The following is a 17,801-nucleotide window of genomic DNA, read 5'->3' on the forward strand; positions in this document are numbered from 1 at the left end:
GGGGATGAATTGCCGGAGACGCAGACTTCTTACAGTTATTTCACTCAGTTTCCTCTCAATGAGTAACATGAAATGCACAATTAATGTACAGCGCCTTCCATAAGAGCAGGAATAACCATCTCGCTGTATACACTCGCCCCCACTGCATATACATTCACCTTCTATCTACTACACTCACTCCATCAATACAAAGAAAGGCAAAAAATAATACTGATGGTTTTACATACAGGTTGGTTTGGACAGTAGCGCAATTATTATATCATAAGGAAACAAGAGGCTAGAGAGACCTAGACACTAAACGGCCATATACCAGAGAGACCCGGACACTAAACCGCCATATACCAGAGAGACCAGGACACTTAACCGCCATATACCAGAGAAACCCGTACACTAAACCGCCATATACCAGAGAGACCCGGACACTAAACCGCCATATACCAGAGAGACCAGGACACTTAACCGCCATATACCAGAGAGACCCAGACACTAAACCGCCATATACCAGAGAGACCAGGACACTTAACCGCCATATACCAGAGAAACCCGTACACTAAACCGCCATATACCAGAGAGACCAGGACACTAAACCGCCATATACCAGAGAGACCCAGACACTAAACCGCCATATACCAGAGAGACCCAGACACTAAACCGCCATATACCAGAGAGACCCGGACACTAAACCGCCATATACCAGAGAGACCAGGACACTAAACCGCCATATACCAGAGAAACCCGTACACTAAACCGCCATATACCAGAGAGACCAGGACACTAAACCGTCATATACCAGAGAGACCCAGACACTAAACCGCCATATACCAGAGAGACCCAGACACTAAACCGCCATATACCAGAGACACCAGGACACTAAACCGCCATATACCAGAGAGACCAGGACACTAAACCGCCATATACCAGAGCGACCCGGACACTAAACTGCCATATACCAGAGAGACCAGGACACTAAACCGCCATATACCAGAGAGACCTAGACACTAAACCGCCATATACCAGAGAGACCCGGACACTAAACCGCCATATACCAGAGACACCAGGACACTAAACCGCCATAAACCAGAGAGACCAAGACACTAAACCGCCATTTACCAGAGAGCAGGACACTAAACCGCCATATACCAGAGAGACTGGGATATTAAACCGCTATACACCAGAGAAACTGAGACATTAAAGGGATTATCCAGCGCTACAAAAACATGGCCACTTTCCCCGTACTGTTTTCTCCAGTTTGGGTGGGGTTTGAAACTCAGTTCCATTGAAGAAAATGGAGCTTAATTGCAAACTGCACCTGAACTGGAGACAACAGTAGGGGGAAAAGTGGCCATGTTTTTGTAGCGCTGAATAACCCATTTAAACTATCATACAGCTGAGAGAACTGAACACTAAAAATTTAAATACAGCATGTATATACTCCTTTAGATGTATGTATACAGTACAGTACACATCTAATGTTATTAGCTTTGCTTATGGGACACCCTTTAACTTCTGTCCTTTCAGGATATACTGGATTTGTATTTTCACAAAAAGTGGAGTCATAGGTTTTTTACTACTTTTTTTCTTTCACATTTTAAACATTCTGTTGAGCTGTTTCTTTAATATACCAGTTTCTGGGAAGGATAGATCGAATGGGCCTGCCAATACATATACTATATACAATACATATACAATACTATAGCCACCCTGCTGTCCACACCAATGCACCGCCTATTCAGGAATCTGGCCATTTTGGCAAGGACTTACACACGCACACACACACACACCATCCTCATGTTATAGAGGATACATAAATATAATTAACCCTTTCACACCAGAGCAGTCGCATTAAACTTCTTCTAGATATGCGTCAATTGTTGCCTTATCCAGGCTCAAAGTCTCATTAATGTGTGTATATAGATCTGCCCCATTACCAGCTCTTTGTGCCCTTCTTCCTGATGTTTACCCTGGAGGTGGCACCTATTTGGGTTCTGCCAGTCTTCTCATTTCCTTTCATGGGAATCAATAACATTTACGTTGGCTGCATTACAAATGTCTCAGAGAAACATTCAGACTCTCACAGGAGCCTTGCGCCCGCTGCAGTCATTGGCACGGCTTATAGCAGTGAGTCCTGGTCTGAAGAGCTGGCACTCTTAGTAAGAGGGTGCAGAGCAGTTTGACATTATCCACAATACAACCCTACAGAGTTCATTGGCTATTTAAGCTCTGTTACTACAGTATATGTGAACACTGACACACATATTCCAAAAATACAGATGTAGCAGAGCTGAAAATATTATTTAGTGCTTTGGGGGCTACCCTCTGTGTATAATGATATGGGGGATACAGGGCTAAGGCAGCAAACTGAAGCTTTGCACCATATGATGAATGAGTGCCTAGCTATGGCTCTGATATGCGGTAAGACAATGTAGTAGATATACCCCCAGTAGGGAGCGTAAAAGTAGCAGTCACATAGGGCTCTGGTGCCTGGAAGACCTGAAGGCCCTCTGACACCAACCTTATAAATGGCACATGGTAAGATATCTAACTGGCATCCAGGAGATCCAGGTTACAGCTCTGCCTGCAGTCCTGTGTGCTGAATGACTGACTCAGCTCTGCTACATCAATACACCTATGTTTGCACTGTGCACTTATATATACGCATATGACGTACATGCACTATATCATACTATTGCTACAACCTCTCCAGAACGTTCTCCCTTCCATATGCTCACGCACTGTACAATTATAAAACAGTCTGACACATTATACTATCATATACTGTATGTCATACAAAGCCATTCAAAGATGGTGCAGAGAAGAGAGCAGTGGGGGATGGGAGATCTATTGTGCTGCACGTACGCTGACAGAAAGAAACCACAGCCGGCTAGGAAGGTGTCTTGCTTTACTGCTGGGAGGATGGTCCTTCTGTCAAAAAGCCTTTAGGACTATAATTCCCTCCATAGAAATGGACAGCAAAGCATGCGCACATAGACATGCCGGTGGCGTACCGTGTCCTCCATAAAGCGCGGGGCACACAGTGCGTGTCTGCTCAGACGTAAGCAATGTTATCACATATCTGCAGTGAGCATCACTAATGGAATATGGCTTCAATGTGTGATGGGAAAGGAAATGATAATAAAGCAGACCGGTAGGTGGGAACCTGGTAGATGGTTATGAGGATGTATGGCTAGATAGATAGACAGACAAAGATTTATAAGGGATTGGTCACATCACATTGATGGCCTCCATATACAGTATACCCGTGCCATCTATCATCCATAGGGACCATTGCAAAAAAGAAAATTATAATGCGTAATATACTTCTTTTTTTTATTTAAGTAAGGGGCCATTTCATATTTTTTCCAGCTGGCTGATGCCATAAGGTCCCACTGTAAAAACATATACATTACAGTGGTGTGAACGCTGCAGGATGGGATAGTATGGTCTACTATGCTACTCGTTGCCTTTCCTTCTGTAGTATACTAGTGTATACTGGCCAGATGGACACACTTCTGCCTCTGTTGGGCTATGGACACATTTAGCATGTACGTCAGGAGCTTTCCCAGCATATTCTTAGTACATCACAGGCGTGAACAGCCCCTAAGACAGAGAGCTATATAGAGAGATACAGATATATAGAAAGAGGGTGAGATAAAGATATAGAGAGACGTTGAAGAAGGATTTATAGATCGAGGTATAGAAAAAGGGCGAGAGATAGAGATATATAGAAAGAGATAGAGATATAGAAAAAGGGCGAGAGATAGAGATATATAGAAAGAGATAGAGATATAGAAAAAGGGCGAGAGATAGAGATATATAGAAAGAGATAGAGATATAGAAAAAGGCGAGAGATAGAGATATATAGAAAGAGATAGAGATATAGAAAAAGGGCGAGAGATAGAGATATATAGAAAGAGATAGAGATATAGAAAAAGGGCGAGAGATAGAGATATATAGAAAGAGATAGAGATATAGAAAAAGGGCGAGAGATAGAGATATATAGAAAGAGATAGAGATATAGAAAAAGGGCGAGAGAGAGAGAGAGATATATAGAAAGAGATAGAGATATAGAAAAAGGCGAGAGATTGATATATATAGAAAGAGATACAGAAAAAGAACAATAGACAGATACAGAATGAGCGATTTAAAGAAATAAGATTTAGAGAGACGAATAGAAAGAGATGAATCTAAATATACAGAGAGAAAAGAGAGTGCATGAGTCTTTTTTTCTGGATACTATTCTTAGTCTACCGCGCTATAACTGAATATAACCCAGACGCAGCAGTAGAATTTCTACGTGACAAGATACACACTACTGAGGACACACATGACAATGACGCTGATGAATGGATGGATGCAGTGAATGGACCACTTGCTCTTCCTCCGCTGTCAGTCATCCATCTCACTATATGTTCCATGTATAACATTAGCCGCACTATAGGGCCCTCAGGCTCATTCACCTACAGCCGACCTGTCCTAAAGTGACTTTGGCGTTACACGTACCTGTGCTCTTGTCTTTCGTTGTGGTTGTTATACTTCTCATTGTTGGTGGAGGTTTTCACGTCTTGATGGATAGATATTTTCTCTCTTTTTTTTTTATCTCTCGCAGCAAATAAAAAATATATTTATTTAGTCTTTTTTTTATAAAAGAAAATTATAATGATTAAAAAAAAAAAAAAAGACAGAGAGAACCTCGGGGAGCGGGGGAGGGGGTTCAGAAACAATCCACAAAACACTTGAAGGTGAGTCGGAAGAACCGCATTGATGAAGTTTCGGAACGTGGGAATGAAGTGTCAGCGAGCGGCCAGCTGCCTGGGAGAGCTGGTTCAGAGATGGAAAAGAAGGCTTTGTGTGTGAGCAATCTCCATCACACTCGCTGTCTCGCAAGCAACTGAGCCTTCTGTCTCCAAATAAAGAATTGAAATAGAGGAGGAAAAAAATCCTCCAGCCCTCCCTTGTCTTGTGATTGGTCAAAGTCCCTGCCGGGGAAGCAGCATCACCACATGCACCTGCTTAGCAATGCGCTGCAAGCTCTGCACAGACACCTCCATCTATCTTCTACCCTTTATGTGCTGGAAATGCAGTGATGCAGCCAGATGTAGCAGAGATGAATTTGTGCTGCAAGTTCTACACGAAAACTTCCATTCACCCCTTACTCCTGTATGTTACAACTTATCGCTTTTCACCTATTGTAACACTGTAACACAGCATACTGGATTTCAAGGCATGCTGGGAGCTGTAGTGTTGCAAGAGCTCCTCTTTACATTAAGTACTGGGGAAATGTTGCAGAACTGAATTTCTCATTTTAGCAACTCAGATACTAGAACTTAGGGCATGCTGGGAGCTGTAGTTTTGTAATAGCTAGAGAGTCTCTGGTTAGGGTAAGGGTGGTATTACACTGGACGATTTTTCGGCGTTTAACGATAAACGATCTCAAACGAACGATATGACAAACGATCTTAAATCACTCACCCTATTACATAGGACGATGATCGTTACTTACGGTTGTTCTTGCGCTTGTCCTTTCCTGACTGATAGACCAGACCAAACAACGTGTTATTACACCAGACCAAACAACGTGCTATTACACCAAATGATTTTCATGTTCGAATGATTTGTGACCAATCAACAATGAAAATAGGTCCAGATTCTATCAAACGATCAATTATTTCTCGTTGGTTGTTCAATCATTGCCTAAGTCATAGTGCACAGAACTGAGTTCATTTTTATGTTGGAAGCCCTGTTCCTTCCCTAGATAGATTGGGGTGGGGGGTAAAACTGTAGATAAACTAGCCTGAGACCACAAAGACTTGTACCAATCAAACTTAGGCTAGGGTACACTATGTTTCAAGGGTCCCTTGGAGGTTTATTATGGCAGTCTGTTAAAAGGTCAACATATACGACGCCATACTGACTACGCTTGGTTCAGGACATACTGCATTATTGAGTCCTGCAAAGTAACAGTATACATTGAAGAAATGGGTTGAATGTAGTCCGAAGTTGCTTACTTATGGTCCATTAAACTGCCCAATGGGCTTGTTGAGACTAGACACAATATACGTCAGCATATATGTGGTAAACCCTGGAAAATACTGACTGTTTCTAAGGAGTCCTAACAACATAAAAGACATACAAAATAATATAACTAAAATATAAACTAAAATAACTGGAGTTCCCCTTTAATTCTTTAAAAATCCATTGAGTTTACTTCTTCTCATAGGAAACAGAGGTCTGGTCTATATATAAATTCTTGCCAAGTACCAGTTCATCAATCCTGATAATCTGTATTCAATCAGGACTCAATTTATTCTAAAAATATTCTACATTTGCTCTTCTAGTCAAGACATAGCAATACACTACGCAAATTGTCTGCTCTTTCTTTAAAATATATTTTGAAACGACCATAGATTATATTATTTACCCAGATCAGATACTCCACTATCATATTAGTCACATCATTGTCCAGAGGAAGCAGTATATTTTATAAGATAAATGGCAGGACATGCACTGAGAGGAGAATGTGCTCTGACCAGTGGTAAATGCCCGTCCCTCACTCCACTTGGCAGCTCATCCACAGTGCAACACAAGAAACCTTAGTAACAGGAATATCTTGAGGCATTATGAAAGTAACAATATACTACATGGTGAACGGCCGATATTATGAGATGCCTATCTAGTAGTGCATTGGACATCCTTTGGCTTTCAGAACCCTCTTTTTTTTCGTTTTGGCCACCAGTCTTTCTTTGCAATTTCCTTTGGATAGTATTGGCACTGGAACTGGTAATCTGTCTCAGAAGGGAGGGGGGGGGGGAGATGGAGAGAAAAGCTCACACACAGTTTTTTGTGTCTTCAGCAGAAAGCAGCAGCTCAGAATTGGGGGAAGGAGACTGAATAGATAATAGCAAATATGGAATAAAATAGGCAGCAACATATCAAAAGTTATGTTTGAGCAAAATACCCCTTTAAGCCTCTTGTGCACCTCTTACATTAAAGGGTGTGGCTTTGGTATAAAATGGGCATGGTTTAAGTGTGCTCAGACTTTTTTAAAAGTCACAAAATGTTTTAATTTTTACACACAACACATCAAAAAGTGCATTAAAAACTGCACAAATTCATCATACCTTCTTCATACATTTTGCCAATTTAAACTGGCATAAAGGAGAAAGTACAAGCTTTAAATATAAGGTGTTAAAGTCACAAATAATAATTTCCCCCTTGGACCTCATGGCTTGATTGGGAATTTTAGGCCAATGGATTTGATCACTCCCAGTTATAACCTTCATTGGGTTAGACCAAGGTAACATGCCCTAACAACAGTCATGTCTGCATGCATCTCTATGGATCCAGCCAGCCTCTGCCTTAGGCCTTATCCATACATCCATGTGCCACTTGTGATATACGTCTGTGTTCACGGACTGAAAACTTATCTGTGACTGGTCTTCCTGCATCATAATTCATAATCCAAAGTCCTGCTATATCACAGGTTGCGAGCGGATGTGTGGACGGGGTCTCACAAGAGGGGTATTACAGCACAGGCATCCTTGACAAGTTAACTACATCAATGAGTTTTGTGACACATACAGAAACAGGCACAAGAGCTTCAGGGGAACGGATTTTGCCTCTGTCACAGGAAACCAAGTTTTCTTTTTAGATTCCACCTTAAAACCAGCTTCTGACACGTTACTTTAAGACCTCAAAACTTCCTTGACTTGTCGTACTAAGGTCAACTTTCCATCAGTTTGGCCGCAGTTATGATACATTTTTTTAAGGAGCACAAGCTGCTGTTTCATATGATTTGAGGGCAATTATTATAGTGTTATAAATATGGTGGATTATTATTACATTATAAAAATGGTGAATTATTTTAGCCTTATAAATATGGTGGATTATTAGAGCCTTACACTTATGGTGAATTATTTTAGCCGTATAAATATGGTGTTTGTAATAAGAGGGTTATTATCTGTTTTAGAGAGAAAAAAAAAATATTTAAAATCCCTATAAGGGTATAAAAGGGATGTCCTATTTAGGTCTCTCATCTACCTTATTCTGTGTCCCGGTGGACCAAGCTAATTTGTTCTTGGTCAAGGACAGCCTATTCATTTTATGAGAATTCTGTGATGCCTAACTTTCCCACCAGCAATAGCTGCTCGGGTAATGAATATTTACTGATAAGTACCTCCATAGATTACAGCTGACTGCTAAAGGTTGCAGTAGTAGGATACCCTATCATCAGGACTCAAAAAAAGGATTTACACAACCCCTTTAATTTGTGTCTACATATATCGCAGAGCTGTACGGAGGATGTCATCACTCACGTTGCTGGTTGTCCCCATTATGGCTCAATCTAAATTCCAAAATTACATATTAGCATGTCTTTTTGAAATGTAGGAGGAAACCCATGCAACACAGCAAGAATATACAAGCTCCATGCCGATGTTAAATGCAGGACCCCAGCGCTTCAAAGAAACAAAGACTGATGTGTTCTCTACTATTTAGGAAGCATGGTGTTTTGGTTAGTCTTTTTTTCCTTAATACTACAGACTATGAGCTGGGTGTATTATTCTTGGCTACGGCTCTGTTTAATCTCCGCCAAGTTACTTGGGTATGGGAAGAATAGGATACAACAGTCCCGCATTACTCCATTTGGTGGGGGTCTATGCTTGAGGCTTGAGGCTAGAGATGAGCGAACCTTGAGCGGTTTCTGGTTTGTTCAAACTCAAATGCTATGCATTTGATTACCGATGGTTGAAGAAGTTGGCTGCAGCTCTAAAGCTGCCTGGAAAAAATGGATACAGCCATAGGCCATACGCTGTATCTGTGGTTTCCAGGCAGCCTTAGCTGCATCCAACTTCTTTACCCACCAGTAATCAAATGCAAAGAGTTTGGGTTCAGACAAATGGGAGCATGCTCAAGATTCATTCATCTCTAATTGAGGCTTGAAAACCCTATTAATTTGTTTTTTTTCCCCTGTAAACACATTGTTAAAGGGAACAGGGGTGTTCCAAATAAGCAGTAGGATGTGCATAGCTGGACTTTTGCATCCAGGCTGGAACACCCCTTTGACTTATGGAACTAATTTCCATATTAATAAAAAGATGAGCGAACCTCGAGCATGCTCGAGTCCATCCGAACCCGAACGTTCGGCATTTAATTAGTGGTGGCCCTAAGGCTATGTGGAAAACATGGATATAGTCATTGGCTGTATCCATGTTTTACAGACAACCTTAGAGCTTTATCCAAGTTCAGCAGCCACTGCTCATCAAATACCGAACGTTCGGGTTCGGATGGACTCGAACCCAAACCTGGTTCGCTGATCTCTAATAAAAAGACAACTCTTGGCACTGGAGAACCCAATCAGAGAAAGCAGGGTATGAGTGAAATCAGACTGAGGAACCCTATACAATCATGCACTTACTTTAATCACCTAAAACCCTGTGATAGGTCAGATTTAAGCTAGCTTTCTCATCTGTTATAGGCTTGTTTATCTGCGCCAAGGGTGAAACTTTTATTAACACATTACGGTTGTTTCAAAAGATTCATGAGTGATGACAAGGTGATTTCAGGGGCAAGATCAGAGCTGGGCTGTTTGCCAGTAGTACACACACAAGGCTTCCTTTCCCTTACTTCTCTGCTATGCCATAACATAATGCTGGACAGAAGAAGCTGCATTGTACCAGGGGAAGCCGATTGGGTTACTGATGTGCTGGCTTTGCAAGGTGCTATGTCAGCAGCAATGAAAGAAGCAGCCACAGCAAAGCAAGCAAAGTGGTTATGTTGCAGCACGGTGGACATACAGCTGTAAATACACAGTTTAAATACAAGTGACAGCTACTCAGAGGTTTATAGTTGGTGAGAGATACAAGAGAAACCTTGAATTAATTTTCAGGCACAGTGTGGATCAGTCATGTCAAACTTTGGCCCGCGGACCAAATCTGGCCCGTGGTGCCATTATTTTTGGCCCGCCAGGCAATTCAGAGTTTGAGTGTTTGAATTACATCTGAGTTTGAGAGTTTGAATTACATCTGGCCCACCATGGCTACTATATAAGAGACTATGGGGGTGGGCTGGCTACTATATGAGACTACTGGGGAGGACTGGCTACTATATTAGACTATTAGGGAGGCCTAGCTACTATATGAGACTACTGGGGAGGGCTGGCTACTATAAAAGAGACTATGGGGAAGGGCTGGCTAATATATAAGAGACTATGGGAGAGGGCTGGCTAATATAAGAGACTATGGGGGTGGGCTGGCTACTATATAAGAGACTATGGGGAGGGCTGGCTACTATATGAGACTACTAGGGAGGGATGGCTACTATATGAGACTACTGGGGAGGGATGGCTACTATATGAGACTACTGGGGAGGGTTGCCTAATATATAAGAGAATATGGGAGGAGGGATGGCTACTATATGAGACTACAAGGGAGGGCTGCCTACTATATAAGAGACTATGGGGGATGGATGGCTACTATATGAGACTACAGGGGAGGGCTGGCTAATATAAAAGACCATTGGGTAGGTCTGGCTACTATATGAGACTATTGGGGAGGGCTGCCTACTAAATAAAGAGACTATTGGGGAGGGATGGCTACTATATGAGACTACAGGGGAGGGCTGGCTACTATATGGGACACTTGTGGGGCTGGCTACTATTAAAGCACTATTGGGGAGGGCTGGCTAATATGTGTGGCAATTTTGGTTGGGTTGGCTACAACATGGAGCACTATGGGGGGGGTTGGCTATTTCATGGGTTTGGGTTTAATCATATCATAGCAATTTATCATGTAATTTATCATAGTGCACAGTGCTGGGAGACGCACAACACTGACAGTGCCAGGAACACCGCATGCTAATCTGACAATGCCAGGACTGCTGAATTTGTGATTCAATATTTATCAAAGTTGGCCCGTGACTTTGTCCATTTTTTTTATTTTGGCCCACTGTGTATTTGAGTTTGACACCCCTGGTGTGGATCATAAGGAGTGTACTAATATGCTGTATCTGTAGAGTAGTGCAAGTATTTAAACAGTTTTGGAGCTCCCTGCTTCATAATGGATGCTGGTGCCAGGAGTTCTGAGGTCCAGTCTGCAGTATACTGTCCGTGCACAGACCATATATTGAGGACATGTATTATCTAAGCCCTCACAATAGATCACTGAAAAGGCCATACTTTTGTGTTTCATTAATCTTTATGAAAAATCCCCTGCTGATTCAAGGTCAGGATAAGGTTATGTCTATACATGGCGTATAAGTTACAGCCACCCAGACATTTTAATAACTCTCACAGTATGTAAAAAAATCTGCACAGAAATTGAGCTGTGATGCTGATTTTAAATTTGTAATTGGTCAATTCTTGTTGCGAATAAGTGTAGAAACTTATTCCTTCTCTAATATTCATATAAACCAGTCGCAGAGTCAGAGTGCAAAACTACAGATTCCAGCAAGACCTAAACAATAAGGATATGCTTGGGGGTAGTTGTTTCACAAGCTATAAAGGTACCAGACAGAATTTAGCAGCAGATCATACAGTGACTATGGTACAGAGTCTTTTCAGCGATTGGAATCATTCTCCGTCATCATCACCATTTGGCACAGAACAGACGACCACCATGACTGCTTCTTCTACATGTTGTCTCTGTAGAACCTGCTGCCCAGATGTATTTGAAGCTCTACACTTTATAGTAGTTTACAATACTGGTACACACAGTGCTCCTGAATATAATACTGCCGAACACTGTATTTCCTGAAATACATATTAATGGCAACTGTGCACTAAACAGGCTGGCACTGTGCTGGGCTGATAAGTTATACAGTACACTGCTATAGATGGCACATAGGCGGAGAAGGGGTTACTGATACACTGTTTTTAAGGTGCTATATGAGCAGAAATGAAATGAACAGCAGCAAAGCAAGCAAAACGCAATAAGCTCTGCTGCTGAGAGGAAAGCCTTTACATTGTATGGCTTGTGCAGATGGCAGGAGGCTCATTGCATGCAGGTAGACAGCCCATGCTCGCTCGCTCGCTCTCCTGCACAGGATAGGAACAGGCAGTGGACAACAGATTGCAGGGAAGTGAGTTACAAGTATGTTAGGAATTAGGCTATCACCTGGAGAGTTGTTTGCAATGACAGTGACCAATCTAGTAATTGGTCATGACCATCAGCAATCTTGATTTATTTATTTTATAAGAAAACAGCCATGTTTTTGTAATCCTGGCCATCCCATGTAACGTAGAGAAACACGTCCTCAAACATTGACTGTTATGAGTGAGAGAATACAATATTTGGTGTTCTAGAATCCCTGATGTTCTATGTACATAGTGGAATGGTGGGATATTTCACTCATAATATATAGAGAAAAACATTTATATAACTGTTCGGCTTCAATTATCAGAGTATGTGAAGAACTCGCCACTCTCACCACTCGCTGGTGTTTGGCTCAGCTCCAGCTTAAAAGTATGAGCTGTATAAATAAAGTCTAAGCTGCTTAAGATAGATTGGATACTGAAATCCACTTGCTCCAAATATCTGCATTGAGGCTTTTGACTCCTTCATGTCAGAATGGACTGAAGTGTCATGTCTGTATTCTTGAACTTTAAAGGAAGTGTCAGCACCATGCCTGTGCTTAGGTTGTGTTAGGTATTGCAGGTTAGTTCCATGCTTTGCGAACAGAGTTTAGAAGCAATAGCACACACAAACTATGGACACTGTGGAAGAAAGCAGCCATGCTTTTCCAGCAGAAGTGAAAAGTTCAGTACTGAGTCATTGGAATACTCCCAGATATGTCCCATTCACCAGTTACAAAGAATATAACTCCCTCCAGGTGGGAAACAACTACATTTATCCTTTTCCTAACCTGGGAAATCTGGGAAGCACAGTATGATGGACCTTTGGCCGCATTACCCATGTCTAAGGGTGGTATTACACGGGCGGATGGGGACCCGATAATACCTGTAAACGAGCAGCGATCTGCTAGATCGTCGCTCGTTTACTGGACCTATTACATGGCCCGATAATCGTTAGACAAGGGCTGCAGCCTTTGCTTAACTATATACATTACCTATCCACGTTCCAGGGCTGCTGCTGCGGTCGTCTTCTCCACTGGTCCCGCACGCTCTAACTTCAGAGTGGCCTGTCAGCTGACAGGCCACTCTGAAGCTAGAGTGCGCAGGACCCAGGGAGAAGAAGACTGCAGCAGCAGCCCTGGAACGTGGATAGGTAATGTATATCGTCAGTCGCCGGCCGCGCACCGCTATTACACATAGCGGTGCGTGGTCAGAGCCCGGCGAAAATAGGTCCAAACCTATATCAATGATCAGCCGATGATCGCTGTCATCGGCTGATCGTTGTATTTATTACATGGAGCGATAATCGGCTGAATCGGGCCAATTGGGCCGATTATCGTTCCGTGTAATAGTACCCTATTAGTGGTGGGGAACTTGCAATCCTCTGGGTGTTGCAAAACCACAATTCCCATCATGCCTGGCTGACCAAAGTTAAACGGTCCTGAAAATAAAACATGGTAAGTTTTATTTATTTATTTTAACCCTCAAACTTTTTTGTACTGATAATAATTGCATTCAACATATAAATGTGATGTGAAAAATACTCTTACAAACCATCAACAACAAATAATTGGACTATGTCTTCAGCAGAAGCAAAAGCTATTCTTACCATGCATGTGTTATAAGTAATCTGTTCCCAGGGGCTGGCTTGCAAATTGTAACCTGGGGGGCAATCACAAAGCAGTGGCCCACAAGTAGCAGACATGTTAACATTTACTTTAAAGGGAATCTGTCAGCATCTGGTTGGTCCCGAGGTGCTGACAGTGTAGTGCGGATGTTTGTCCCCCATTGTGTGGCCTACCTTTCTTTTTGCCCTCTGTGCTGTAGTTTGTCCACAATCTGGCCCATTTTGTTGGTAGAAAGTGTCAAAGCGGAGTAGCGTAGAGCCGTTTGACCCGCACTTCGGCATGCCTCACCACTACTGTCTCTTCCCTGTTTGACGTGCATATTCATTGCGGCCCGGCCTCCTGCTTCAGGCGTGCATGTGCTGTTGCTGGCACAGGTCGCGCACCCATTGCCAGTTTGTGTCTGCGCCCTGGATCTGTTCAGTTTGCGCTCTCCTGTCAGCCTTAACGCGCATGTGCTGTAGTGTGGAGGAGTGGGGTAGGTGCACTGAGCGTATCAACTAAGGGCAATGGCTTTAGGCCCTCAGTGCGCTGGCGCCACTGCTCCACACTGTGGAGCATGCGTGTTAATGCCCACAGAAGCGTGCAGACTGCACAGATCCAGGGCGCAGGCAAGAACCAGCAAGTGGGCGCGTGCGGCCTGCGCTAGCAACGGCCTAAAGATGACGTCACCAGGAAGCAGGAGGCCGGGCTGCAATGAATATGCATGCCAAACAGGGAGGAGGCAGTAGTGGTGAGGCATGCCAAAATGTGGCACAAATGCCTCACCAATACTCCTCTTTGACACTTGCTACCAATGTAACGGGCCAAGTTGTGGGCAGACTACAGCAGAGGGGGCAAAAAAAACAAAAAAACGTTTTCTCCATTCTCCATACATGTTGCTGCCATACTGCTAATGACCAACCTGGAATGCAGAGACCAATATTACCAATGATACCAGTATACAAGTAACAAACATTGTCAACACACCATGACCAGTAAGATTAACACCACATAATGACTAATACCACGGTTACTGAATACAATCTATACTGTACTATAAATATATTTATATGCAGTTACTGAATACAATCCACTATATAAAACACAAATATTAACAATAATACCAGTAGTCACAGAACAAATAATACCATTACACCATGACCACTAACCTCACCATACAGTGAATGTACACCACTATACTGTAAATGAATTTAATCTACCATATAAACACATATATTAACAATAATACCAGCATAAAAAATACTGTCAACATAATGACCATTACTATCACCATACAGTGACTGGATCATACCACTGTATAGTCCCTGAATAAAATAATATCAACTATATAAAGAGCAATATTCTCCCAAGGCAGTGAACATATAGAGGTAAATCTAGCTGTACACAGGTTCTGCAGACTTGGTCATAGTGCAGTTACATCCAGTGACTCACAGGAGGCATCTTCTCTTTAAGAATTGCTAGTGATGTTCTTAATTTTCATTTGTTCTCCATCTGGCCCCGACCATAATGAAGATTTCTCTTAGTGACACCTAAAGTTCGCAGAATCTGCCAAACATTTTAGACTCCTTGCTCCACAATCACTCATGTCTTCACAAAGTCCCCATGTATTGCTGTAACAGTGCCCCCATATAAACAATTATGCCTAATATGAGCCTCCAAATAGTAGACAGGCCGCCTTTGTGTCCCCAATATCATAAACAAGCCTCCTCTGTCCCCACATATAGTAGAGACCCTCTCTGTGCCCCCATACAGTATAAACCCTTCTGTGTCTACATATAGTATAGTTTTTGCAGTCTGTTTCACAGATGCATTTTAAACTGTTACTTTTAACGTACACAAATAATGTGGTCAACCGCTAAAGAAAAAAACCAAGGGATCTTTTTTATTTGTTTTTTTCTTTTTATAATGGAAGTCAATGGCAAAATAGATCCAATGGCACAGATGGCACATAATTGTATCCATTTTTTCATGGTTCCCCCCTCCCCCTATAAAACGCATATGTTAAACAGACTGCCAAAACACAGTTTGTTTTTTTTATAAACTCTTTATTTATGTAACACCACAATTGGCAGGTATAACAGAGGGGTCGCAGCCCCACAGCCGTCACATCAAAAAACTGAATAACAAAGCGCATTTACATAAATAAAACCACATAAAAGTAGCAAGTGAAAATAAATGCCAAAGAAAATAGAAGGCGACACTGAGGGAACCCCCAGTCAACCCCCAATTCTCCAATTTCCTTTTTTCCGTAAAACCAAAATAGAAATAGAAAACCAACAAAGGAGAGCAGGCCGAAGGAGCCCGCTCCAAGCCCAGAGGGCCGTAGAGCGTAAGAAGAAAGAGAGAAGGAGGGGGGAAAGGGCAAGGGGGAAGGGAAGGGACAGGAAAACAGGGAGGGGAAAGCGAACAGGGAGAGGGGATAACAGGGAGAGGTAACAGCATGAGACTCAAGCGATCCAGAGGGGCCGAGGATGTGTCCCTCATACATCAGGAGTAACCTTACCACCCAGCAATTCAGAATATTCTGCTGTCTGTTGAAATTCCATCCATGGGAGCCAGGTCCGATTAAACCGGGCATTGGCATTCTAGAGAAAGGAGGTCATGTCTTCCATTCTCATTACCTCGTTAACCTTCCGTATCCAGAGTGCAACAGGGGGGGGGGGCGTCTGTACGCTTCCAATATAGGGGAATACATGCTCTGGCAGTCATTACTAGAAATCTCAGAACAGAGCGCCTGTATTTCTTGGTGGACATCTCAGTGTGATGAAGAAGAAACAACGCCGGGGTGAAGGCTATTGTGGTCCCAGAGATTTTTCGGGCTATGTCCTGAACTTTATCCCAAAAGGGAGTAAGAGAGGGACAGGACCAAAATATGTGAAGAAATGTGCCCTCAGCGGCGCCGCATCGCCAACAGGCAGGGTCGGCATCTGGCCAAATTGCGTGCAGTTTGACGGGGACCCTGTATCAGCGGGAGGTCAGCTTATAACCTGCCTCCTGGAACCGAGAGCTAATAGAGCACTTGTGCGCTAACGTGAGTATATCGGTCCGCTGGGACGGGGTCAACGACAACTGCAAGTCCTCTTCCCATTTAAGCAGGAAGGGGGGGGGGGTCCTGGTCAGGCGGCGAAACCATGTCAGCATAAATCAGCGAGAGAGAATGTCGAAGGACACCCACACCGGAGCACAATGCCTCAAAATGTGTCTTTGATGAGGGAATCTGGGTTGGGGGAGGTAGGGCACGTAGGTAGTGAGCGATTTGGTTGGCACGCCAAGGACCCAAAGGCGCCGGTTCAGAACGTGCCAAGAGAGCAGTCAGATCCGCCCAGGCCGAATTGACTATGAATTCGGAGGCCACACCCTGCCCGGCTCTACGCCAGGTGCGAAACACGGGGTCCGTCAGACCCGGTGGGAAGTCAGGGTGTCCCAGAATGGGCATCATGGGCGAGAGAAAGGGAAGAAAACGAGAACGGATCATAGCTTCATTACAGGTCAGAATTAACGGGCCAATAGAGGGATGGAGCCTGAGCTCATTTAGGTAGCGCCTCGGAAGCCAGGGGATGCATCCCAGGGGGGTATTGGTGAAGGATTGCTCTATACCCACCCATTGCTTGAGGTCACCATGACGCATCCAGTCAATCACTCTAACTAGCGTTGCCGCCAAGTAATAGCTCTGTATATCTGGAAGGGCCACCCCGCCTTGTGCTTTGGTCCTACATAGCAAAGTCCTTTTCAATCTGGCAGGTTTAGAGCCCCACACAAATTTAATCTGCACTGAAGACAAGGCCCTAAAGAAGGCCTTTGGTATCTTCACGGGTATGCATTGGAAAGAGTAAATGAGCTTGGGTAAAAGTGTCATTTTGAATATAGAACACCTGCCAAACCAGGTGAAGGCACCCAATCCCCAGGTCTGGCAACAAGACTGAATGTGAGCGAGGATGGGGGGAAAGTTTAGCTGGTATAGGTCACGCAGGTTAGAGGGTAGGGAAATGCCAAGGTACTTAATAGCTTTCGTGGCCCATCGGAACCGGAAGGACGATCGGAGGGCCGAGACCACATTAGGCGGGAGCGACACGTTAAGTGCCTCGGATTTGGAGTAATTTATTTTGAAG

At 43.3% G+C, this 17,801-nt stretch overlaps 1 protein-coding gene across 1 annotated transcript in view; it reads right to left on the bottom strand.

Annotated features, from left to right (window-relative positions):
• LOC138788683 (sodium- and chloride-dependent creatine transporter 1-like) overlaps nucleotides 1-4,874 on the bottom strand; it is a 69,684-nt gene extending 64,810 nt beyond the window's left edge. The window contains exon 1 of the mRNA XM_069966792.1: nucleotides 4,501-4,874. Within this exon, the coding sequence (XP_069822893.1) occupies nucleotides 4,501-4,540 (40 nt within the window). The 5' untranslated portion in view covers nucleotides 4,541-4,874. The remainder of the gene's footprint in view (nucleotides 1-4,500) is intronic.
• Nucleotides 4,875-17,801: the final 12,927 nt, after the last annotated feature.

Source organism: Dendropsophus ebraccatus, chromosome 4 (assembly GCF_027789765.1).
Source record: "Dendropsophus ebraccatus isolate aDenEbr1 chromosome 4, aDenEbr1.pat, whole genome shotgun sequence".
NCBI lineage: Eukaryota > Metazoa > Chordata > Amphibia > Anura > Hylidae > Dendropsophus > Dendropsophus ebraccatus.